Genomic DNA, 25,190 nt, shown 5'->3' with positions numbered 1-25,190 from the left:
AAAGCTACAGAAATATATATAACATCTGTAACTTTGATAAAGTATTTTCCTAAAATTTAAATTAAATTAAACTAAAGCATTGATATGTACATTTAAATAATTTTGTAAAGAACCTAACCTGTTTATTTAAGGAATATGAAATATATGTACATATTTCCCCAAAAAAAACATTTGATTTAATATTAAGATTAATTTGATTGAAAAATACATCACATTTAAATCTTTCATCATTATCATTCTAATTTCTAAGTGTATTACTTTATTTTTTCATGAAAGTGAATTGTTGTAAATGTTTCTTGATTAAAAATAGTTCAATTTAATTTAAAAAGTATTCAAAATTCACGTTTGACGTTGAATATTTAATAAAAGTAGAACTACTTTCAACAATAATTAAAACTTATCTTTTCCAGATTCAATGGAAAAAGATTTAATTTCTGCTGTAAGACTGTTACATATCAAACTAAGACTAAGACAACCTGAACAACAGTTTCACAGGCTGAGTGGTAGATTGCCTTAATTTCTTTATACTCACGAATAGTATGGATGAAAATTGATTTATATTTACTGGTGTTCTGCTGCAAAGTAATAAAGGTACTAGTAGTAAAGTAATAGTCCCTAGATCGAAAGCTTGGGAGGTTGCACACCTGACAAATATTGAAGTCACATGTGTATACTTATAATATATTTATGGCTGAGTTTATTATGTAGTGTTTCAATTATATACATATTTCGTGATATAAATTAACTTTCACTATTTACCAACAGAAAATTTTGTTGATTTTTTGCAGGAATATTCAAGGAAAATCAATAATTCTAAAAATTAACGTATAATTACTTTAAAATAAATGTGTACTAACATTTTTACTTTAAACATAATTGAACTCATTGGTTTGTATGTTTCTTTTTTCTTTTTTTTTTTTTTAAAAAAAAGAAGGTGTACATTTATATTACAAAATGAAAATATATTACACAAATTTTTGAAGAATAACTTCGGACAACTTTTTAAAATTACTTCATCATTTTTGTTTTTGAAATTGAGGGTCTGAAACAAGAGAATATTAATTTGTTTTTTAATAAATTTTTGTATTCAAACAAAACAATAAAACCATTTATTTTTTTTACGAATAAAAGGTTTCTTTTACCTCTCATTAAAATTATAAAAGAATACTTACGGTAAAGCTGTTTGCTTGCTGCCACTAAGTACGACAAATGCTGACTGTGTTTCCTTCTGTTTCTGCTGCAACATTTGTAAAGTACCTAAAGGAGTATCAGTAGAGCTCATCTGTTTCATAAGCTGAAAATCAGAAACAAAGAAATTATAATAAAACAAAAAATGTAAGCGCTGAATTCCAAAATAAAAAGTATTTAGATTATTTATTGAACGTTCAGTATTCAGTCTTGCTATATAATTTATAATAATTTACAATAATTTATAAGTTCTACTAGTTATGTCTTGGATTCACTTAAATGATGAAATTACAATTAAATCCAAAGCCAAACTAATCTAACTACATATATATATTAATAATTACCCCTTCCTGTTCATTTTTCTTCATTCTCTTTTCAACTTTGTTCTTGCCAGGTCCTTTTCCATGAAATTTATGAGACAGATATCTGAAATTGAAACAATATTACAATGATATGTTATTGTACAATATTATTATTAATATATTTTTTTTCATTTATTACACACCTAAATGCTTCTTTTGCTGATAAAATATGTCCATCATCATCAATATATTCTAATTTAATATTGGGTTTATATCCGTCCTTCTCCTTAAAATCAGAAGTTGGACCAAGATAGCGTTCCCTTCTTCCAAGTTTTTCATCTTCCCTACAACAAGACAGGATTAAATGTAACAGGGAGAAACGTTTCCTTTCCAACGACTTATGGTAAAAAAATGATTAAAAGGGTAACATAAAACTAACTAAAAATGAAACTTACACAGCATGTGCTTTGTCATCAATCGAATAATTCTGAGCGGCTAAATGCGCAAATCTGGAGGCTGACGGTCTACTCGTGGCTTCTTTTTCCAAATATCCTTTTGACATAGCCATCGTCAAGGCTCCGGCAATACCTGATCCAAGATCTGGTTCAGCGTCCAAAATGGGAGCTTCAGCCTGACGTATTTCTACTACTTTTTCATCTAATACATAAAGCAGAAACTTTGAAGACTGCGTTACTTTTTTTTTAATGAAGAATTATTTTCAAGATAATATTGAAAATTTCTTACCCATTGCAACATCATTCCAACCTCCACGATCATCTATTTCTTCATCCAGTTTTTTAATTTGATCTCTTTCCGCTTCAAAATCCTACATAATAAAACAAGTAAAATAAGAAGTTAGGATACCGCTTTGTTTTTTCAAAAAATCATGTTCAAATTCATCTTTCTTTTAGGATGATTCTATTTGTACAGTTAATGCACAGTTAATTTCATTCACACTTATGTTTACCAAATAATTGATTTAGTTTTCCATTTCATCTACATCAGTTAAAACAAATAGGAAAAAGTTAATTTTTTACTGAATATTATTTCGAACGTATAATTTCATTTTTTAAATATTTTTTTATACCGTTATATGGTGTTTGACAATAGTTTAAATGCGGTAAAAATAAGAGATGGTTACAATTCAGCTTCCAATACTGCCGGATTTTATTCTGCCCTTAAATATTTATCTCATTAACAAAAATTAACAGTTAAGTACAACGGTTGATTAAACGACAAAATATACTGCAGGTACCCAAAATTTCACTCATAAGCTAAATGGGTGAAATTACGAGCTGAAGTATGAACGAAATGTTGGGTACTTGCTGATCTGTGTACCTTTTATCGTTTAATCAACCCTTATACTACTTAACTTTTTAAACTGCAAGTGATTTCGTAGTGGATTACTACAAGTTTACCTATTTTGACCCAAAACCTTAATGTGGCAACCACTGAAGTATCAAATGTTGAACTATCTGGGATTTTTTCTTTTTTGAGTTATGTTAGATAAATAAACGCATTCAAGAGACCAATTTGTGAAAAAAAAAAGTTCAAACTCGAGTCCTAAAGAGCCAGCGAAAACTCAAAATGGAAACTCTTCACAATCACAACCCCCACTCTTACCAAAATAACAAAAAGTAAAAAACTGAAAACTCTCTTCAGTAAAGTGGCACTTCAGTGTCCCATTGAACATTATTCTTTAATAATAAAATGTTTGTTACACGTTTAATTATAATTAATTAACAAAAACTTACAGTTTTAAAAGTTAAGTATAAGGGTTGATTAAACGCCAAAAGGTACACAAATCAGCAGTTCCCAACATTTCATTAATACTTCATTGATATAATTTAAGTAATTTTACTGCATTAACTTTTCCTTCACATTTTTTAGAATTTATTAGATGTCACAGACCCTTATGCTGGCCATTTTCGTCTACAAAATATTTACTCAAGTAGCACACCATTTAACTTAGATTGACTGTAATATCTATTTATCTATAATAATCAAACTATTAATCACAGGTGAAAAAGAAAACGTTATAAAAAATATAAAAAAAATAAGAGGCTAAAAAATTCATAAACTTTTTTTACATCAATAATTTTATGCATTTATTTTTATTTTTAAATAAAAATCATTGGTTTAAGTTCATTCTTCGATTAAAGTAATTGTTATTTTATGTTGTAGTCAAACGTTTGTAATAATAAGTAATAAATAATCTGGCTTTATCGCAAATAATATAGTTTTCTTCAATTACATTCTCAATCTAGGTGTTCTTCCCACAATGTTATATATATGTAATATAAAATAAAGAAAATAAAGATATGCATATTTTTAGGACAGCTAATTATTCCAGTATTTTACCATAAGTAAAATTAGGGGGACTAAATTAAATTACAATTGAGAAATGAGTAAATATTGTTGAATAATCTACTTGTTATTAAATGTATGTTATTTGTGCTCACGAATATTTCGGTAAGACGAATTTAAGACTGAAATATTGTTTTGAATCCTCCGTGATTGAAATTTAAAAAGTGGCCGACTCTAACTTTGTTTTTTTCTACTTTAACATGCATGTATATGTGACTACTCAGAATAATTCATCACTCATTTTATCATAATTATAATAAAAAAATATTATGAATGAACTGGCCAGCATAAGGGTCTGTGACATCTAATAAATTCTAAAAAATGTGAAGGAAAAGTTAATGCAGTAAAATTACTTAAATTATATCAATGAAGTATTAATGAAATGTTGGGAACTGCTGATTTGTGTACCTTTTGGCGTTTAATCAACCCTTATACTTAACTTTTAAAACTGTAAGTTTTTGTTAAGGAGATTTTTGTACCTTTTGGATAGATTTTCCTTTTTGTCTATTTGCAAAGTTACGTCTGCTTTACAGATTTTTTAAAATTTGGAATAAGGTATTCTATCATTATAACCTGATAAGGTGTTAAATCGGAACCGTAACTACCACTGGAGAGATCTTTTTAAAGAATGATTATAGTTACGGTCCCCAAACCATCCTCAATAACCATTTTTTTGAGAAAGCGTTTTGAATAAAATAGGAAGGTATTTGTACGTAAATAGCAAAATTAAACTGCGATTTCAGTACTTCCTTTTAAGAGGAGCAAGAAAAATAAACTGCGATTACAGTACTTCTCCCTAAAAGGCAAAGATTTTGAATCGAACGACAATTCATTGATGTAAATCGGTTCACTCATTGATAATTTTAACGATTGCAGTACTTCCTCTTAGTAGGTGTAAGAGCATGATGGCACTTCACAGCCACATAGAGGAGCTTTAATCACTTCTTCGTGCTAAATTTTATCAAAATCGGACTAAGCTTTGTAGAAATATTGGTAATAATAGTTTCAGAAAGGGCCTTATTTGGGTGGGGCGAACTCCCCTCCTTATGAGGCATAGCGTCGAGACTTTTAAAGTACAAATCTGTACAAAATTTCGATTCGAATGACACTTCATTCATGAAAATCGGTTCACGTGTCGATAATTTGAAACGATTGCTATACTTCCCCTTAACAAGTGTAAGAGCAGATCGTCGCTTTATTGTTAGGTAGGGGAGCCCTAACCCTATCATCCTACCAAATTTTATCAAAATCGGGCCAAGATTTACAGAGTAATTAGTAATAATAATTTTGGAGGGGGCCTTACATAAAGGGGGCTAACTCCTCTCCCATTCAATGTACAGGGCCGAGACCCCCAAAAGGCACATCTACATAAAATTCCGAATCGAATGACACCTCATTCATGAAAATCGGTTCACGCGTTTAGGCGCTACGTTGTTTACAAAAAAGGTAACAACAACAAGAAGAAGAAGAAGAACAACAAGAACAAGAACAACAACAATTTTTGAAAAAGCCGTTTTTGCTCATTTTCAGCAACTTTTTTCTCAAAACCTATTAGATCTGGGTTGTTGCAAAAAATTACAGTCATAAAGGAGGATTTGCCCTTTATTTTAAAGAAAATTTGGGAATTTTATCTTTTATAGAAAAAGAGAAAAAAATTGTCAAAGTTGGGTGTTTTTCAACGTTACGCTTTTTCGTGCAGTTTTTGATGGTCAACCCTTATACAACTGTCCTACCGGACAGTTTTAATAATAAATTTAAATATTATGGTTTATGAGTAAACAAAAATACCAAAAGAATTCCTGGATCTTCATCTCTATTGCCTGCAAGCCCATATGTAGGTATATCACCTAGGGTACGACAGAATTCAGCAGTGGAATTCAATACAATAGCTGTACCACTAGGATCTGATTCTTCTGGCTCTTCTTTAATCTGCTCTAAGACTTCCTCCACTTTCTATGACAATTTAGATTTTTTAAATGTTTATTAAATGTTTTAAAGAAAACTTTTATATCTCTAAATTGAAAATAGAAATAGAGTAAATTATTACCGGAAGCTTATTATGTAATTTATCAGAAGGCATTTGTTTTAACCTTCTCGCTTTTTTCAGTGCTAACTGTAGTTCTGTATCATCATCGACTTCAATTTTAACTACTTCTTCCTGGTGTGGCAATGCTATAAGGATTGAGAACATAATTTGTTTATATTTTAGACAAATATGTATGTTAATAAATTTTAAAATAGAAATCACAAGCAATTTAAAAAGTAAAGAGAAAAAATTAAGATTATTACTAAAAATTGTGAATCTATATTACTTTTACTTCAAGAAACAACAAATGAATACTTAGCAAGAACGAATCTTTCATTAATAATTTCAATTTAAAATATTCTTACTATTACTTTCATTTGATTTTTGTTACGATTTGCTCTGGATAATGTGGCTACAAAATCCTTTTGTTTTAAGTGTTCTTCAATGGTGATTTCCAAGCGGTAGTAGTACTCTAATTAAAGCTTAAGAGACCTCTCAGAGAAGACGCTAGCCCCTAAAAAGGTGTCTAGCCTAATCACCATCTAACGCTGTAAGAAACTGTGATAACTTACGAAGGTCATCTTCATCAATATCCATTGCATCATCTTCTTTAGGTTCTTGTTTTACTTCTACTTTTGTTCCATTCGCAGATGACTCTAATCCACTTTGCCGCCGTCCTAGATGAGAGAAACTATCTTCTGCACCAGTGGCTTGTAATAAATCATCTGCTTTCAGCATCTTCGATCGGATTTTCTTCTAAAATGATTTAATATTTCTTTTTAAAGATTTAAGCAAGAAATTTTTTTTATTAAAAAAAGTACAGTCTTGATTCAAAATACCTTCTTTTTAGGTTTCTTTATTCTAATCATTTCTGTAGGCGTAAAATATTCACTAGCTATTTTAGGTTCAGGCAAAGATAAAGATTCTAGTTTCATTTTAGATTTTTGTTGTAATCGTTGTTTAATGGCCTCTTTCCTAGCAGCTAAATCTTCCTCTCCTAAAAATTGCAAATCAAGTAATAAATAAAAGTAATATTAATTAATTAATTTAAACATTAGATATTAATACACATTAATAACGAGTAAAAATAGATGAACTAAAAAAAATTAATAAATCCTTTATTCTTAATCGAACTTAAAGTAAAAGAATTATTTTAAGAAATAATTTCTCTCTAGAAGACTTTTTGAAGAAGAAGAAAAAATAATGAACATCTTTTGATTAGACTTTTTCTCCTTAATAATGAGTTTTGGAAATTCATCTATCTTTTTTTTGGTTAACTATGAGAATCCTGAATCTGATCCTAACAGTCTGCCATTGAAAAGAAACGTATGCAGAACATCAACTAAAAAAAAAAAATTTTATAATTTAAAGAAAGGCACTTTCGACATAGAGAACTTTTTTGCAGAAATTAAATCTTTACCTGAGAAGATTCTTTTTTAGGAGGTATAAAAAGACTATGATAAAAGTACTAGTTACCAAAAGATCATATTTAATAGCTTTCTGATCCCTGTACCTACTCATCTAAAATCAAGATGCTTAGGATCAGAAGATCACCTTGGGAGAGATTTTGAGTTCTTCCTTTCATAACTGTAACTATTTACGTCCAAACAGGGTGTGTGTTTTTTTTTTTTTGTGATTATTTGATAATTTTGCTGACTTTACTCTTACCTAATTTAAAACTAGTTTTCTTAACTCCATCTATTTCTTCGTCATATTTTGAAAGGACAGTTTTTGATTCATCAAAATCCATTTCTCCAGGATCAATTCCATTATAATGAAAAGGTTTCAACTTTTTGTTAGCCACATTCTGCACATAAAAATATTTAAAAAAATTTGATTTAATATTGTTTATTATGAATTCAAATGGAAATAAATTTGAAGTTTGAATCAGAATCTTCTCTCTCCATCACTGTATTTTTTCTTTGAATTCTTTATTTCTATCATTTAAAATGATTACATTATTTTGTCTATTCAATATGTAATATTACATAGACATATTTTTAAAACAAACACTTTGTAAACATCAGATGAAATAAATGAAAATTGAATGAAACGTGAAGAATCTGGGTTGTAGTCCTCATAAACTTGTATTTTTATCCGAAAAGATTCTTCAAAATCTACCAAACAAACTCACCTTCTTATATTTTTCATCGTCAATCATATTAACATTTACTAATGCATCTTCTTCTTCATCCAATACACCTTTGTCTTTTAGTGTTAAAATAACTTGTTTCCCTTCAGAAAATCCATCCTACAAAATGAAAATGAAGATAAAATATTTATATAAAAAAAAATAAAGTCACACTATTTCGATATTATTAAACGTACCAAATCATGTTCAACTTTAAGTCCTTTCAAATTTGCCGCCGTATAAGCAGCATTTTTTTCTTTCTTAATTTCATCTTCGATCAAGTCGCCTATACCAAAAACTTCATCCATTTCATCTAATTCCTTGGCCTGTGAAAAGAAAAATTTTGATTTAGTCCATTATAGGGGGAAAAAAAGTACTTCAACAAAAATATGATCAAGAAACACTCAACAGGTTATTTTTTTTCTTGCTAAGTTCTAATTGCCTCAACCTTTAAAGCTATTTAATATTTTAAAAGGTCCCTTTCTATCTTAAAAGTTTAACTAATTGCTTAATTTTTTGTCTAATAAATCCAAGAGATCAAAGTCTTCAGTTTTTATTCACCAAAGAGACAAAATGTTTTGTTTATTTAGGTACTATTGAAAAGAATGTTATTTAATTCATTATTTAATCTAACTTTTTAAGTTGGTATAGATGCATAAGCGCCCTAGGCTTTAAAGAAAGTTATTTGCAAATTCATTGTAATTTAAGTAAACGCAGAATATTAAGCCAATTAAGGATATCAAATGAGAACCGATTTAAATTATTTTTTAAAGGAAATTTGTATACACTTGAAACAGGGGAAAATTGTACAAACCTGAAAATTTAATTCATTTCTTGTTAAATTGTCCAATATATAGTAGCTGCCGTAAAAAATACTTAACTAAATATATTGATAGATCGTTAGATGAGCTGGGTAATTTGGAAAAAATTTTATGTATTTCTGATTTGGAGCACTTGAATAATGTGTATTATTATACAGTCTCAGCACTGAAAGTAAGAGCTTTTATTTTGAATGAATAGTGTTTGTAGTTTGGCTTTCGACCACACTATATTGTCTTGTGCATTGATCTGTTAAATAGTTCCACCAGAAGTTGGTGATTTTGTTTATTAAATTTATTTTTGTTCCTTTTAATTCAATACAAGTTTGTAATGTTACTATTTTCTTATTTATATAAATATTATTGTATTCACTATCAACTCCTTGTTAGGAGATATTGTAATCTCAAAAAACAATAAAATCTATGTCTATGTCTATGTCTATCTAACTTTTTAAGTTCTTTCTAAGTCAGTCAGCTAACGTTGATATCAGAAAAAGCATTTGTACAATAAGTATATTTGCATTTAAATTATTCAAAATTATTAAATTCTCAGGTGCCAAACTGCTCATACATTGACTTTTGTTTTTTTCAATACTTGCTTAATATAATTAAATTTTATTTAAGCGACTGATGTGTTTAAGATGAAGCAACTTTAAGGTGAAGCTGTAAATACGTTTCCCTAAATGCTATAGTTTGTAACCGTTTGACACAATGTGAATTTCAGCAATCGTTTACCTTCTGCTCGGCCTTAAAACGTTCCTCCGTAATTTTTCGACTTTTTTTAACCCAAATTGCGGTAGATTCTTCGTCATCGCTAGCTTGGCCAAGAGTTGGTAAGTTAGATAACTTCTTCTCTATTTCCCGTTTTGCCTTTCTTTCAGCTAATCTTTCTCGTAGTTTCTCAGTTTCCTTTTTATCAGTTAAGTTCTCTTAAAAATTAAAAAGAATCAATATTAAACATAGATATTAAGTTTCATTTTTTTTTCAGAACAATTTTTTATGGCACAAAACATTAGAATACCTCTATAAAAAAGAAAATAATTACATTAATAACTTCTCGCGAAAGAAATTATTAGAAGGATCTTATTTACCTGCTGGTTTATGTACAAATTCTTCAGAACCACTAGTTATGACTGTGCCTTCTTTGGAAGCATTTTCCGTTTGTGAAGGTGGAATTGCTTTAGGAACAGCTAACGGTTTCAGACCTAATTTTGCACGAAGTGCATTAGTTTGTTCTATAGAGAGACTGTTGTCAGAAGAAGCGGATATTGTAGGCGGAGGTGGTGGCGCTGGATTTTCCGGTGAAGAAATTTTTGGAGGTGGTGGTGCAACCTTCGTAGTAGCAGTTGGCGGTGGTGAAAGCTCATTTTTGGATATCCTCGGAGCTGGAGGCGGAACGTACACCACATCATCTAAAACAGAAAAGAAGAAAAAATGAACTTTTTTCGTGATATCCCGCCATTAATAACAACAAAATTAAGATCGAGTCATCAGAACAAATAAGCATTAATTTAAAGCTCAACAACTTTTATTATCAATTGATTCATCCCTTCTTCTTCTAATTTTTGTAACATTATTTCTAATTTATGTAAATAATTTTGGGCTTACTTATTCATCAAATTAGTGCAACGCATTAGTCATTGCTAAAGTTAGGATAAATCATGTCTCCTAATCTCTATCTTTTTATGCCCCTAAGAAACAACAATAAATCATAAGAAAGAAATTTTTGGTGTTTTATATTATCAAGAAAAAACTATATACAAGGAATATAATTTCGTGACTTATTTCTCAAGACTTATTTTCCCATTTGGAAGTTTCTTTTTAAGGAGGTCACACCAATCCAGGTTTGGGCTTTTTGAGGAATATAATCACGAGTTTATATTTATATACCAATAAAAGTTAAAAAAAAAATAAATAAATAAGCAGTGTTTACAGTCCTTACCTAATTTTCTTGTGTCCTACCACAGCATAGCATGTTGGGTAGCGATACGTATGTTAGCTCGTATTATGTATAACTTAGAATAAAAATCCTCTACCTTAAGAAAGAGTACATCTTCTTGTTCAAACATTTTGAGAAATTCTAATAAATCTATGCAACTTTGCTCTTATCTTTAAAACAATTCTCTCCTATTGAATAGCTAGTGACATAGATGGTAATAGACTAGGTGTCGTAACGGTTTATTGTGGCCCTCATTAGGGGTAGCTAGACAAGCTCGAAGATGTTTAAGTGTAATGATTGTGAAAGCTGTGGAAGTGAAAAGTGGAAGGAGAAAGCTGTGCCCTCCATTAAAGACGAAAAAAGTATATAACACCTTCAAAATGCAGCTAACTAGAATTACGAATCAAACCTAAAGAAATTCTTTATTCGTTTCTATATAGATATCAGAATTACTGAACAATAACAGACAAAATTACTCCAATTTTCAAGGTTCTAACCTTGTTAATAACAATTAACATTCTTCCTTCAAACTGCGAATACAGCAACATATTTAATTCGTCAAACTTGAACTTATAAACCAAAAGATTATAATGTAGATATACTTCTTCGTCCCAGAATGCACTCCGCCCAAAAGAACTAAAACTTATTATACTATAAAAATGATTTAAGTTATTGATCTAGTCACTCTAACCACTGGAATTAACCTGCCAATTTGAAACTTTCCGAGAAATTTATTTGAATTCTGGAGTCATGTATGTACATGTCGCAGAACTTCTAGATTCCGTAATTCTCGAAAATATTATACACATCTTTAATTCAATTCAAAGTGGAAAGCTATTTAAGGTGGTTATTTCGTGGAAGTTACAGTTTTAAGCCTTCCTTCACTGGTTTATCCGAATAGAAGTACTCACACGGTTAAATACGGCTGCATATTGCATAACTGCTGAATATAAAGGAGCAACATCCACACGAATTTACACAACATTGGGTGAACATTTTTTGCTGGCGAAAACCGATCAAAACAAAGAATTTTATGACGCCACGATATTACTGTTTATCCATTTCAACGATATTAATGTCTACTTAAAGAAGCAAACCAAATAAAACAATTCTACAGAACAAGTTGATCATTGATGAGCTTTATAATAATTGACCATAACAAAAATAATACTTCTTGCATGACCGAGGACTTTTCATCTAGTTGTATCTTTCTAAATTTTCCACAGTGCAAAGGAACTAACTGCACATAATGGCATCCACTTTTATACTTCTAAGTTGTTAGAGAAATTCTATCTTTTATATTTCTTAAAAGAATAGGTAAAATGGAAGAGGAGTTTCTAGTTTAGGAGATTTAACTAAAATGATAATTCATTAATACATAAAACACCTTAAAAAAGTTGATTATATTGAAAAAAAGAGTTACTTTAAAACAGATATGAATACTGAATACCACTGAACGTTCAAGCAAACGTGTTTGGAATAGTATTTTACTTTAAAACCAGCTTTCCAATGCGAAGTGAATTAAAACAATGAGGAACATTTTCCAGGGTACTAATAATGGAAATTAGAAACTTCTGCGACATACACGTGCTTGACACACGAATGTTGCAGAGTATAGCCTACCTCTAGAATTCAAATAAATTTACCGAAAAGTTTCGAATTACAAATTCAGTTGGTGTGAATGAGTGGCACTAATGAACTCAAGTATAGTGGCCATTTTCAAAAAACTAATGTGATTAAAAGAAATATAATATTCCTATACAATGATGACCTAATGTAAAAAAATGTTACAAGTTTTACTTTTAAAAATTTAGCTTTTATTTAAAAAAAAAAAAAATCTTTATATAGAGACATAATAAAGAGAAAGCAGAGCTCTAGTTCACATTAGTCTTCCCTTCAAATAATCAGTTTAATGACGAGATTCTGTAGAAATCCTTATATACGTCTTAAGAGGTAGTTAACATCACTGCTGCCAAAATTAGAGTATAGTTTCTGAAACTACCTGTGGTTTTTGTGAAATCGAAGGGGAATATATCAGCATATTGCGTCAGACGTTAGTTAATAAATAATCGTAATACGCTTTAGACATAAAAACAACAGTGAGGCTTTTGGTTTGATCGATGACGCATGGCCACCATCAGTTAAATCAAGCCACACATACTCCCATACGCTAGCTGCAAAAACTGTGAGAATCTTGAAAACACTCAATAGACTGTCTGGGAAGTGTCTATTAGACCATTTATATTAAAAAAGAGAAAGAAAAAATTGTAAGTACCATGCGCATCAAAAGAATACCGGCGACAAGAGATGAATAGTGAAATTGCTTGCAAAAATCTGAGATAGACGTCCACATCCAGTTGATAGAAGCGCTTCCGTTTGCTGTAGATTGTAGCGTATAAAACATTGTCTGAAGGCCAGCAGAGAAATCCCATCCAGTTCCTCCAACTTAACAGATCGAGAGGTTCTCGCAGAACTTACCTCCTGTAAGTCTAACTTGAGCGTTGTTTAATTTCAATGTATGTACAGTTCTCTTCCAAACAACTAACATATCTCAGAGAGATAATATGATAACAATAAATATAATTCATATATTTACTCAAAGAACCGCATTCTGAAGTTAACTGAGTTTACTGATTTTTAGATTTCTATAACTAAAAAATGAAAAAATAATCAGGGCCTTTAAATTCGCCTTCTTCACTATGGCTATTTTTATAGACGAACTTTACTTCCATCTATCAAATTAGATATCGAGGACGGAGGTTAAATTTCTCATAAAAACCATTAAATAAATCCAAGGCATAGAGTGGGAATCGAACCAGTACTTCTAGCATACTTCCAGTATAGTTTTGCGAACATCGCTTCTAACCGCTCGAATACTGTGACACTAAATGCCATCATTAGTACTAACCATCTATTTTGTTAGCAACTGATGACCGAGAGAAATGAGACATCCCCTTCACTATTAGATCACCCAAACCCTGTAAAAAACTGAACTTGTAAAACTGAATGCATATTATATCTGGATTACAGTAGATTTAGCTTTGAAATTACATTTATTATTATCTAACGTCAAAGAAAATTTACAGATTTTTTTTACTTATAGTACCGCATTTTAATTTTATTTTTACAGGTTAAAGAGCCTTCGCCTTTTGTGATACTGTATGGAAAGTTTAGAGACGTTCCTCTTAAAAAAAAACGAATTTATGGGAAGACCCACTGACGCTGTTCTGAAACCCGGCCCTTGCCGTTCACTTCGAAACAAATTAATTATAATTACGGAGTTTCGAAGAATACTTCCTTTAAACTTACAACTTTTAGGAAAAGACAAAACAGAAAATTAACTTGAAGCTCTGTTTTCTGAAACGAAAATTGACAAACCGATTTTTCAAGAGGTCAAAAAATTGCTACATTTAAGTACCGTGTCATTATTTATAGAAAAAAAATCACGTAGATACTGTAATAATCTTAAAATTTTTTATTTAAAGAAGATCTCATCTACATAATTGAAGTTTCAACCGTGGCATCGCCATTAAGTTTTCCATTTCCTTATGAAAATAATCAACATCTTAAATCTAAAATGCATTTTATTAATTACATAAAATTTTAGAAAATAAACAAGTAAAAAATAAAAATTACAATAAAGCCTTCTCAATAAGAGTCTATATTTTCATTACAATTAATGTAATATTTTTACAAAACTAGAAACTACAGCAAAATCGTGCCCTGTATTTTTATGAGTTGGCTTTGTTTTAAACGAAAGATCGTTCAATCATACTAATTATGGGAAAGTAAGTTTTGAATCGAAGCATTGTTTTATTACATCAATACAGTGATACAAATACATGAAGTATATGACGGTTCGTTCTGCTTAATATGATACAAAGCAACCTAAGTTAGTCGATTGGTTTTTTAATGAATCATCAAATAAATGATACAAATGAAGATCCGGTTAGGTCCACATTGCTGGATAATTTCTTTGATTTTATCCATTGTAGTACGCTTATTATTCTATCCCTGACCGGTTTCGGACTTTCATCTTCCTTAAAGATAGATTTGACAGTTCAAAATTATGACTGAAATTGGAAATAATCTTTTTTCTTTTTTGATTAATGTTTCTGCCACTAAAAATAGACGAACAATATTCAACAATGTAAGCATCTGCATGTTAAGTTTTGCATATAGTGGATGTTTTCATGAAAGCAGTGGACCTTGTACCCCTGCAGCACTTATTGTATTATGTAAAAAAAAGACAATGATACATTGTCAAATCCGATAAACCAAGGCAAGGTGTGCACAATTTGTTTCATGTAATGATATGCAACAGTGATGAAATACTCCCACTGGCATTATGTGGATTCATTGCTTTAGAAAATCTTAAACTACATGATGTACTGCCCACAGTACAGATATACTGTACTTTTTGTAACAAGAAATCAATACTCTTTAGTTAGTTCAATACTAAGTAATAAATAATAAGTAAGATTCATAAATATTACACTGCCCAGTCCTCAGCAAATAAGAAGGTGGTTTTACGAATTTCTATGCTGATTGCAAAGAGCATAATCCGGGGAGTATAGAAAAATGTCACTTCCATCCTTCCCACAACCTTTAAGCGGCCTATCTACCTTCTTTTAAAGACTCAACATCTGCTTAGATCTCCACAGAAGCCACTGGTTATTTTCAGTCGCATCTATTCAAAGTAATGTTACACTCAGTATCTTGTTCGCAATCAAGTATTCGCTTCACAAAATTCTTGCAGCCTTAGAATAATTATGAACGCTCCACAATGACACCCATAAGAAATGAAGTATCTTTAACCTATTTTCAACAACTCAAGCTAAAAAATCCATTTGTGGTCTCCATGACACCTTTGACTCTACAAGAAACAATATTCGAAAAATACTAAAAAAGTAAAAATCAAGATAGGCAACTAATATTGTCGGATATTTGATTTTGACATCTAATTCTACATCCCTAAATAAGAAGGTAAAGAAAAGGACTAGAATTTGACTGTTCAGGGCATGTTAGAAATGACTTCACAAGAGAGAACAAAAAAATAAATAAATAAAATAAAATAAATTTAGAAATATACACATGTATAAGATAAAACCCTTATACAACTATCCTACCGGACAGTTATAATATTAATACGAACAAATTTTCCTCTACATTTTTCTATCAAAACTGCCCTTTGAAGAAGCAACTGAAAATCTTAACGACATGCAGACAGTTCCACAAGCACGAATGTATTATCTACAAAAATTTGTTGCAAAAGATGTAGGTAGATATAGTGATTAATCAATTAATATTAATAAATATATTAATTATTCCGTTAATTTAAGTGCAATAGCAAGGGATAGAAAATAAATTATTATTTTATTGATCGGGGGGGAGTCCCCTTGATTTTACAAATTTAGTTATAATAAACAGATGCTCTCACGTGGGAAAGGAAAACGTAATGAAACTAAATATGATTTACGTCCTTTCAAGAAATATTTCCTAACGGAGAATTCAGCAGGAAACATACTGACTAGAAATAAAACATGGACACATGTGCACGGTAGCTATCCACACACTATTACCACTAAGTAACCCGAGCGATACCCGTAACAATACAACCTCTGAGATCCAATTTCGAGGAATATAAGCTTTTTTTGAAGAGTTTTTCGAGGCACATACATATAGTAGCCATGAAGAAAACACGTTGCTCCAACGTCTTCGATGAGAATGAGCTTTGGCGTGAAAACTAAGAGAAATACTTTTCTAAGAAGTATAGACAGCATTCTATACTGGGGCACGGATGTTTTATACTTTGGGACCACGTGATGTATACCAAGAACTGCTAACATTTTCTTAAATTTTATCTGATGCTCCTATTCGTTAGAACTGTGGATATTTTCTAGAAACTTAACTCTCATTCTCCCCACTTACTTTTTTTTCTCTCAGTAAACCGTACCATTTAGATTAGAATTCAACTGATCATCGACTAACTTAAGCGAATGATGGAAATTGTTATTGCTGGACAGGTTCTGTTTCGTACAGGTAATTTTTTTCGAAGATTCTGCAATTACCTTTGTTTCATATTCTTCATTTATAGGAAAAGGGTATAAATTGCCAGTATCGACGTTAGTAAAAAGTACACATTAATGAACACGGAGAGTAATTTTCAATAAAATTTCATTTCTAAAGAACACGGAGATCCATCATAAATATATAGGTCCCTTGTTTACTTTTTTTTTTAATCTCGAATTTCATTTTGTTGAATATAGAAATTGTTCTTGCCTTTGTCTTTGTCAGGAAATTGTCACACTTTTTAGCCCAAATATATGCTTTCTTCAGTTCTCAAAGTGATCCAATGAAAAAAACACAGTAGTTCCGAAACGTTTCAAATGTATAGAATTTTCCACACAATTCCAAAAATCAAATTCATTCAAAATTAATTTGGACAAACCATGAGATTTTACTATTCGCCACAATTTAAATATTTTTCATCTACCTCTTTGCAGTTTTCAAGTGAAGTATTAAAAAATTATCAAAATTATTGTATCATAATGCTATATAAACCATGATCCTCATGGTCATTAGACTAAATTCAATTAAAAAAAATTAAAGTCATAAAACTAAATCTTTTATGTTTTTCGCAAACTAATTAATTGTGCTGAAGATCTTATACACTTAAAAGTTAGGCGTCCAAATTTTTAAAAATACTTAAATGCGTAGTTCAGTCACCATACGGGCGAAAGGGCAAAAATGAAGCCTACCTTGAATCTGGAAGTCACTTTACTCAGCTGCCCAATCTCTTGTAAGGTCTGAAAAACGGACAAAACTGCAGCCAATATTATTAGTTCAGAGCTCAACAATTGATGCCGATGAGTTTACCTCCTAATTATTTAAAGTGGACAAAACAATAAAGGGCTTTAATATTCATCTTGTCCATTTTTTATTTTAAGAAATATAATGATGCTTGTATGATTTATAAAAGTAAAAAATAAATTTTTAATTAATATCAAAAAAGATTTCTGTATCAATGGAAAGAAAACCTCACATAAATAATGAAAATACTCACCGTCAGACTGAGATGAAACTGAGATTGTATCCTTTTTACATTTTTCTTTTTTCTTAAGCTTATGATGTCTCTTATGGTGTTTTCGTTTATCTTTGTCGGTTTCTTTATCTGTTGACCTGCTTCGGCTTCGATGTTTCCTCTTCTTGGTTTCTTTCTTATGTTTTTTGCCCATTGATCACTTCTGAATAATTTTACCAATTCACAAATTAATGTTTCACTGTTTTGACCAAAATACAAGTCTATGCATATGCAATTAACCTATAAGAAGTCAAAACAAAACGTATCTCTAACGTAACCATGCCGTGGAGCCACAGCCTAGTTTATATGTAAAACTATATCATATCAATTTAAATTACCATTCGTATTCTATTAAAGTTTGGTTTGAAATTAATCCACTCAATAATTTTTAAGATCCAAAAGCTTTAACTACACCTTTTTAATTTAAAAAATTGATAAATTATCGATATTTATCAAGTCAACAAATGATTTTTCATTTGGCCTTCACGTAGTGTTTACTGTAAGAAAAGTTTTCAATTTTAAAAACAGAACTTTGATCGCTTTTATTCGAAAGACTGTACTGTACATGGGTACATTCCCTTTCCCGTTCTACTAAAGCATCTTTAACACCATGGTGATCCATGCAAAGTACAAAAAATCAAAATATATCAGTGATAAAAACTTTAAATTCTATAAACGAAATTAATTTAATCAAGAAGAACTTTTCGTTAAATTACACAAAAAAATAATTTATAAATTTGCATTCTTCATGCATACAACTATTTATATTAAATAATCAAAAAAATCACCTAGTTGATCGAGGCGGGATCTTAAAAAGAGTAATTTTTTTTAACCAAAATATGTAAGTTACATAGTATGTAGGGCTTTTGTGCCTACAAACTGCAAATTTATCGGCTTTCTACGTTACCACTAAAACTAACTGATAAGAAATGAGAAGGTTGGCCATTTCAATTACTTTTCTTCATACTTTGAGATGAGAAGGTTATATGGTCACAGGTCACTAACTTACTTAACTGAAGGAAAAAAGTGACAGACGAGAGAGTAGTGAGCAACGCAATTTGCTTGCTTAGTTCAGAATACATCACTTCATTCACTCATGATGAATAGAATTTACTTAAGTTATATTTCACTATCAGCTATGTTCGCTCCTTGCTCTTTTGTTATAAAGTTCAAATAATCTGGACATTTTATCAATGGCAATAGGAAAAGTCAGTTTTATATTATTAATTGTTTCAGTGTTACTAATGACAGATCTATTTTGGAAAATGTCAAAAATATTTTTCATTCTTGGTAAGAAGTTTCACTATTTTAATTTTCTGTCAAAATTTAGATAATAGTATCACCCATGTAGCCGTAGTGAATCCGCATTTAAACACCTTACACTATAGAAATTGCATTGATTAATCCTTTCAGACTATTTAGTACCTTATCCACCCTCTGAGAACAAATCAAAGAAGTTGCTTGTAGTTGGTGTTATGTCAGCGCAGGATCACTTTAAAGAGAGAGAAAGTATACGAAACACTTGGGGGCAGTTGATTGATCCAAAGTTAGTAGATTTAAAGTTTTTAATTGGTTCAAAGATTTGTCCAATAGCGCCTCCAGACAGGATCACACCTTACGTTTGTGAAAAATGGATTATAGATACACCACATAGTAAGTGCTGGATTTATATATATTGGGATTTCATACCTATACGACAACCTTATTTTGTTTATTTCTTTAAGGTCCTCAGTTATCTACCATAAATATTTTAAATAATTCAGGAAAGGCATTCGATGGATATACTGGTTTCACCTTTATTGTGAAACATAATATTTCAGTGATAAGACTGGGTGTATATTCCAGAATTTTTGAAAACTGTGAATGTAAAAAATTAAGAGCACTCCTTTACGATGCTGCTAGTGGCGATAAAGTAGCCTCTGCTACGTTTTTAAGAGCCAACAACTCAAAAACAGGTTTTACAATTTTTTTTTTTTTGAGCAGGATTAGGTTTTTTTAATCCAAACCTACACTTAAACATGTCAAATAAATTTGTTCAGATTTTTCAGGTTCAGATTTTTATGCAATGGTTTTCGGTTTAGGTAGAAATATATGTGAACTTATAAGTGTGGTTTACATATGTAGTTTTATTAACTTCCTGCAATTTTTATCTGAAAAAAATTATCAGTGGTGCATCCATTCTTAACTATTAAATATCTACATAGATAATGCGAGGGCAGTTAAAGTGCTTTTACAATGCCTACGCACTATGAAGACAATCGAGAAATTTCTAGTTATTGCTTATGTTAAGACAAGAATTAAAAACTACTGAACTTTAGGTGATTTCTTTTGGAAAACTGTTCACCCTGTCAAATTACCTGAGGGATTTGAAGGAGAATTAAAAGTGACATCAGATAAAAATATCAGCGTAACTTGTCCTTCCAATGTTTTCAAAAGAGGTGTGATCCATAATTTTGAAATGCAAAAAGGAAATTTTTTTGAAAAATTTAGTGAACATTCTTGTATGCTAGTAGCATTTCATTATATACTAGAAAGTAAGCATCCTGAAATATATATATATGTATAAAAATATAAATTAAAAATAATAGTAAAATGCTAAAATAAACTAGAAAAAAAATGTTTTAGATGAGGAAGTGTTGCTGAAATTTTTAAAAGAGGAGGAAACAAGAACTAAAAGATGGAAGGAAAAAGAAAAGTTAATAAAATATCAGTTAGAAATAGAAAGCCGGACCTACAAGGATATTTTATTTTTTGACTTAATAGATGTATATAAAAACCTGACCTTAAAATTATTCGAATATTTGAAATGGTATCTATTATTATACATATATGTAATTCACGTTGAGTTAATTTTTTTAAATATAAATTTCATTCTAGGACCCAAAACATTGGTGGCTACAAATACATTTTAAAAACAGACGATGATGTTTTTGTTGACGTAAAAACAGTTCTTTCTGTACTGACATCCCATGGTTACGATGATTGGGATTGGTGGAGTTGTTTTAGAGAAGGGTTCACTCCACCAAAATTCGGAAAGTGGAGAGATAGATTATATCCTGGGAAGTTTTATCCACCGTGAGTTTATTTTCCTTTATTTTTCATATGCTGGAAAAAGTTTTTCTTATTTGAGCAGACTTTGTGTTTAGATTTCCTTCTGGTGCTGGCTATGTTGTGACAGACAATGTTGCTAAACAAATTGTAATTAAGAACAGCGTTGAAGAGTCGACTGCCGGTGAAGATGTTGCCCTCAGTGTTTGGATAAATAAAAGTTTAAAGAGAATTCCAAAGAAATTAAACACAAGTGTTGCTTTTTGGGCTTGCGGAATTGCCTGTTCCCCAATACGCCCTTGCAACGTACTTCAACTTACCTGGCAACAGTTGCATCAAACAATGCAACTCCTACTTTCTTCTGAATCTATCTGCTAAATCTAATGTAAATTAAGTTCTTTTATCTATTTATTTATTTTTAATTGTTACTACAGTTTTACATAAAGTACCAAGTTACTAAGTTCAGTGCAGTTTTGTTTTTATTTATTAAATCGTTGTAAACGAAGTTGTGCTATAAGTCGAGTGTATAAAGCAGTCTTAATAAAAGATATTTCTATAACTCTGAATAAGGATTGTGTTAGGTAATGAAAAGTAGATGTGTAATGATAATTTACCTTTGTGGACTTCTCAGATAAGTTTACGCAGATACTCCTTTATATTTTGATAAGATTATGATCATTTTATAAACAAAGATATGATCCTCACATTACAATAAAGCTGATTTTCTAGTTATCGGTAAAATTAATTTTAACAGGAGATATAATCAATACTTTTCATAGCTAGGAAGATGCCAGCAAGTAGTTATTTTGAAGAGGTCGCTAAATCAATATATCCAGACTTGCATAAATTTACATACCTACCAGCCTCTAGGAGAGATACATGGAGTACGAATTTAGGACAAGTGTTAGTACTACAAACTAACTGATTAGAACTAATAATGAATATCCCCTGTTTCTAATTACACAGTACAATATTGTTACTTCTGGGTAAGTTGAAACCTTTTGAAATTATTCAAATTCAACTTTCAGATAAATCCAAACGGCCAAAATCCCATATCTCGTACCCGTATTACGAAGAAAGATTTTCGCTTGTTGAAAACTTTAAAGTTAATAATTAAAAAGTTTTACTTTTGTTTTTTGAAGTTATATTAAAGATGCTAAATAAAAGTAATACTTTTAATATGAATTTGTGTTTTAAATGAATTTACACAACTGCAACATGATCTGGTTAATTCTATTTTTATACGTCAAGATTGTCATTTAATGCCATTTTTTTTCTTTCTTTTTTTTAATGGCTTTTTATACAACTAACAAATCGGGAGGGAACGAACTTAATCATCTAAAGAAATGGGTAACATTCATTCATTACTATACATATTCAAGTTCAGTGATATGTTCTTTAAACCATTTCTTAACTATGTACATTCTGTTTAGTTTCTAGTATTCAACTATATTGCTCTGGAAGCTATAAAATAAGCAATTTGTAGTGCCTAAGGAAATATTTTTTAAGTGCCCCTAAGTTAATTTTGGAAAAGTTTTTCTCACAACGAGGTTACTTAAGCCAGTAAAAATCGATTACATTGAATTTATCGAAAGTTGGATAGCGACAACACAAAATTTTAACGGACAACTGATTATGGTGTTTATGGTTATGGTTATACTATTTACAATTACAGAAGAGATGTGATGAGCAGCAAGTTAAAAAGAAAACTAGTAAGACCTTAAACAATTTGTTTGATGCGGCCTTCGAAAATCAGATTTAACTAATTATTCTACGCCATAACAAAATGTTTACTTTCGGAAATTTTTCAAAGAATTGTGAAGGTAAATATGATAAACTATTGGAAATAATTGCAATAGAATTAACCTTAAGTAAATACTAATGTCTTGACTATTTTTAAGGTTACTGTGATGAAAGAATTGATGAGAGTAATCTTGCTCCTGCAGTGGAAATAAAATCTGACCCTCTGCGTCAACCTAATCAGGACACTCATCATTTTAAGATTAATGAAATAGATATTCATTATTTAGATCAAACAAAGATACTGCAAAATTTAATAAAAACTGATTCAAGTATAATGGAGGCTGAAAAGAATCATTCGGATCTCGTTGAAGGCGTATATGAAGGTTCTAATAATTTATAATATACTGGGAAAATGTACGCTTGGTACATCTAGAACAAAATAACTTTGTTTTTGGGGTAATATAATGCACTTTTTTTTAAAGTTTAATGTAACTATATTAAATACGCTTTGTAATCTTTTTTTTTTTCTCTTGAATAGGTGGTTTGAAAATCTGGGAATGTACCTACGATGTTGCTAATTATTTATGTAATCAGAATAGAATTTTGCTGTCTGGAAAACATGTTTTAGATCTTGGTTGTGGTTTGGGTATTTTAGGTATACTTGCTTATAAATTAGGCGCAGCCAATGTTCACTATCAAGACTATGTCAGTTTTTTGTTTACGCTAAAAGAATTTCTAAATCATTTAAAGCATATTGTGAATTCATTACTTTTATTTATAGAATGAAGGCATTATTAAGCATCTTACGATTCCGAATGTTATGATAAATGGTGAAAAAATAGAGAAATCCAGGTTTTGGTCTGGAGACTGGAAAAATTTCATTGAAGTTAACGATTTAAAATATGATGTAATATTAACGTCAGAAACTATTTACAATCCAAGAAACCAGAAAAAATTGCTTGAGGCATTAAAAACATTATTAAAACCAGATGGAACTATGTATCCTTTTCGAAATTAATATTTTTTTAATATAAAAAAGAAAGATTCTCACCTCGTGTCTCTTAATTAGCAACTATGAAAAAATCCCAACTTTGGTTTCCATTAATTGCTGCTTTTATCAACCATAACACACATGTTTGTTATTTTTCTGAGCTGTTTCAGATCTTCATTTATATCCTTAGTTTGCTAAATCAATTTGGTGTAGAGAAATTGACTTCAACTAAGTTTCCGTCTCACCCTACACTTGCGGACTAATGGTTTTTACCTTAAAGAAAAACCATCTTCGATTTATTCTTAACTTTATTCTAGTTTGAAGATTTAATAAACATTTTCTTGACTTTCCAAGACAAAACAGTACGAAGTTTCTTTTTACTCGCTCATAAATAGAAGTCCTTTCTTTTAGGGAAATTTGAAGTCGTCAAGTGAAATCACTAAAAAATCGATAACTTGATTTTAAGGGACCACACATACTTCCTTCCCATTCAATTATTTTTATTTTCTAATGAACATAACATAATTTATAGAATATACTTTTATTAGGGAAGGGATTAGTTGAATGGTTAGCGAATACTGGATCCAGCTGCTGACCCTTAGATTTTCTCTTCCTAGGAGCTTCTTACAATAGTCTGTTACAGATTTCATCCGGATAGATTTATCTTAATTTTAATATAATTAATAATGTTTCCTATATTAGTTTTTAGTATTTTAGCTGGGAAATCTTATTATTTCGGAGTTGGCGGTGGTATGAAACAGTTTTTGGATCTTGTTGAGAAAGATAGGACATTGTGTTATGAAAACCTATGGGAATCTGCAGAAGGTATTGATTTAGTTGGTTTTGAATTATATTATTTTTAACATTTATAAATTAATTTTTTTTCATTGCAGGATTAAAAAGAGAATTAATACTGATGAGGTTTAGGTAGTTTTTAAAGGAGTGTAAAGCTCAGGCAAGCTTAAGTGCTAATAAAGAAAAAAAGTGTAAAAACAAATTATAGGTCAGAAACTTCTGCAAAAAGTGGTTTTTATTTTCCGATCAAATTGAAGTGTATATTTTCAAATAAAATAGATTTAAGGATTCTTGTCTTTTTATTGTCATTTCTGCAGTTATTCCGTTTCAACTACTAATATAAATGTTACTGGTCAGAACTATTAACTAATAGTTGAATGAAACAGCAGTTATTTTGTTTTAATATTAATAACATTTCTTTGCTGATATTTTCATATTTTTAAAAAAGCCTAACAAGTGCAACCAGTTTTGCTATACAACCCTAATTAACAACTATATTAAAAAGTTTGGACTGGCATAATCCTCATGATATTTGACATTTTTTAAGGCGTAGGTTCTTTGGTTGTTAAAACTCCTGCATACCAACCTGTATAGATAATCAAGAGTATGCTTTGATAACTACATTAACATTATTACATCTAAAAATTAAAGATATATTTGTATTTTAATGTTTAAAGCGATTTAGTGCTTCCTAAAACACATCTACCTCAAGATAGGTGGCTTTACGAAGATAGCTGCATGTGGCCCGCCTCGAATAA

The 25,190-nt window shown here is 30.2% G+C and overlaps 3 protein-coding genes across 7 annotated transcripts; 2 read left to right on the top strand and 1 right to left on the bottom strand.

Annotated features, from left to right (window-relative positions):
- Positions 1 to 926: 926 nt before the first annotated feature.
- Positions 927 to 18,127, bottom strand: LOC141456843 (U4/U6.U5 tri-snRNP-associated protein 1). The gene is made up of 16 exons (XM_074133164.1): positions 17,838 to 18,127; positions 9,924 to 10,244; positions 9,568 to 9,761; positions 8,212 to 8,340; positions 8,018 to 8,134; positions 7,552 to 7,690; positions 6,723 to 6,880; positions 6,456 to 6,639; positions 5,905 to 6,029; positions 5,646 to 5,810; positions 2,235 to 2,316; positions 1,946 to 2,147; positions 1,694 to 1,834; positions 1,533 to 1,614; positions 1,173 to 1,294; positions 927 to 1,042 (listed from the first exon to the last, which is right to left on the bottom strand). Exons 1-16 carry the CDS (start codon positions 18,007 to 18,009, stop codon positions 1,009 to 1,011), a joined length of 2,367 nt encoding a protein of 788 aa, XP_073989265.1. The 5' UTR covers positions 18,010 to 18,127; the 3' UTR covers positions 927 to 1,008.
- Positions 18,128 to 18,390: 263 nt separating this feature from the next.
- Positions 18,391 to 21,825, top strand: LOC141456854 (UDP-GalNAc:beta-1,3-N-acetylgalactosaminyltransferase 2-like). 5 transcript variants are annotated; one of them, XM_074133197.1, is made up of 8 exons: positions 18,392 to 19,145; positions 19,269 to 19,508; positions 19,580 to 19,810; positions 20,174 to 20,389; positions 20,481 to 20,664; positions 20,733 to 20,930; positions 21,002 to 21,288; positions 21,687 to 21,825. In XM_074133197.1, the coding sequence occupies exons 1-7, from the start codon at positions 19,049 to 19,051 to the stop codon at positions 21,279 to 21,281; spliced, it is 1,446 nt and encodes a 481-aa protein (XP_073989298.1). In that variant the 5' UTR covers positions 18,392 to 19,048; the 3' UTR covers positions 21,282 to 21,288; positions 21,687 to 21,825. The 5 variants fall into 5 exon arrangements, with proteins under 5 accessions (XP_073989300.1, XP_073989298.1, XP_073989297.1 ...); XM_074133196.1 differs by having other exon boundaries at positions 21,683 to 21,821; XM_074133199.1 differs by lacking the exon at positions 21,687 to 21,825 and having other exon boundaries at positions 18,391 to 19,145; positions 20,989 to 21,129.
- LOC141456862 (histidine protein methyltransferase 1 homolog) lies at positions 21,751 to 24,720 on the top strand. The gene is made up of 7 exons (XM_074133216.1): positions 21,751 to 21,889; positions 22,579 to 22,726; positions 22,805 to 23,029; positions 23,185 to 23,351; positions 23,428 to 23,645; positions 24,347 to 24,462; positions 24,531 to 24,720. The coding sequence occupies exons 2-7, from the start codon at positions 22,690 to 22,692 to the stop codon at positions 24,566 to 24,568; spliced, it is 801 nt and encodes a 266-aa protein (XP_073989317.1). The 5' UTR covers positions 21,751 to 21,889; positions 22,579 to 22,689; the 3' UTR covers positions 24,569 to 24,720.
- The last annotated feature ends 470 nt before the right edge of the window (positions 24,721 to 25,190 follow it).

This window comes from Rhodnius prolixus, unplaced genomic scaffold (assembly GCF_049639745.1).
Source record: "Rhodnius prolixus isolate KJV_2025 unplaced genomic scaffold, Rpr scaffold_10, whole genome shotgun sequence".
In the NCBI taxonomy this organism is placed as follows: Eukaryota; Metazoa; Arthropoda; class Insecta; order Hemiptera; family Reduviidae; genus Rhodnius; species Rhodnius prolixus.
The sequence above is the reverse complement of the archived record's forward strand: the minus strand, read 5'-3'. Positions and strand labels throughout refer to the sequence as shown.

Bases quoted from the DNA above. Each gene is read 5' to 3' on its own strand.
- LOC141456854 (XM_074133197.1), top strand. From the start codon at position 19,049: ATGGCAATAGGAAAAGTCAGTTTTATATTATTAATTGTTTCAGTGTTA. The intron at 19,146-19,268 runs GTAAGAAGTTTC...TAATCCTTTCAG, and splicing joins AAAAATATTTTTCATTCTTG to ACTATTTAGTACCTTATCCA. The intron at 20,390-20,480 runs GTAAGCATCCTG...AAAATGTTTTAG, and splicing joins ATTTCATTATATACTAGAAA to ATGAGGAAGTGTTGCTGAAA.
- LOC141456843 (XM_074133164.1), bottom strand. From the start codon at position 18,009: ATGGGCAAAAAACATAAGAAAGAAACCAAGAAGAGGAAACATCGAAGC. The intron at 7,691-8,017 runs GTGAGTTTGTTT...TTTTATGTGCAG, and splicing joins ACGATGAAAAATATAAGAAG to AATGTGGCTAACAAAAAGTT. The intron at 1,043-1,172 runs GTAAGTATTCTT...CTCTTGTTTCAG, and splicing joins AGCAAGCAAACAGCTTTACC to ACCCTCAATTTCAAAAACAA.
- LOC141456862 (XM_074133216.1), top strand. From the start codon at position 22,690: ATGTTTACTTTCGGAAATTTTTCAAAGAATTGTGAAG. The intron at 22,727-22,804 runs GTAAATATGATA...ACTATTTTTAAG, and splicing joins TTTTTCAAAGAATTGTGAAG to GTTACTGTGATGAAAGAATT. The intron at 23,352-23,427 runs GTCAGTTTTTTG...TTTTATTTATAG, and splicing joins ATGTTCACTATCAAGACTAT to AATGAAGGCATTATTAAGCA.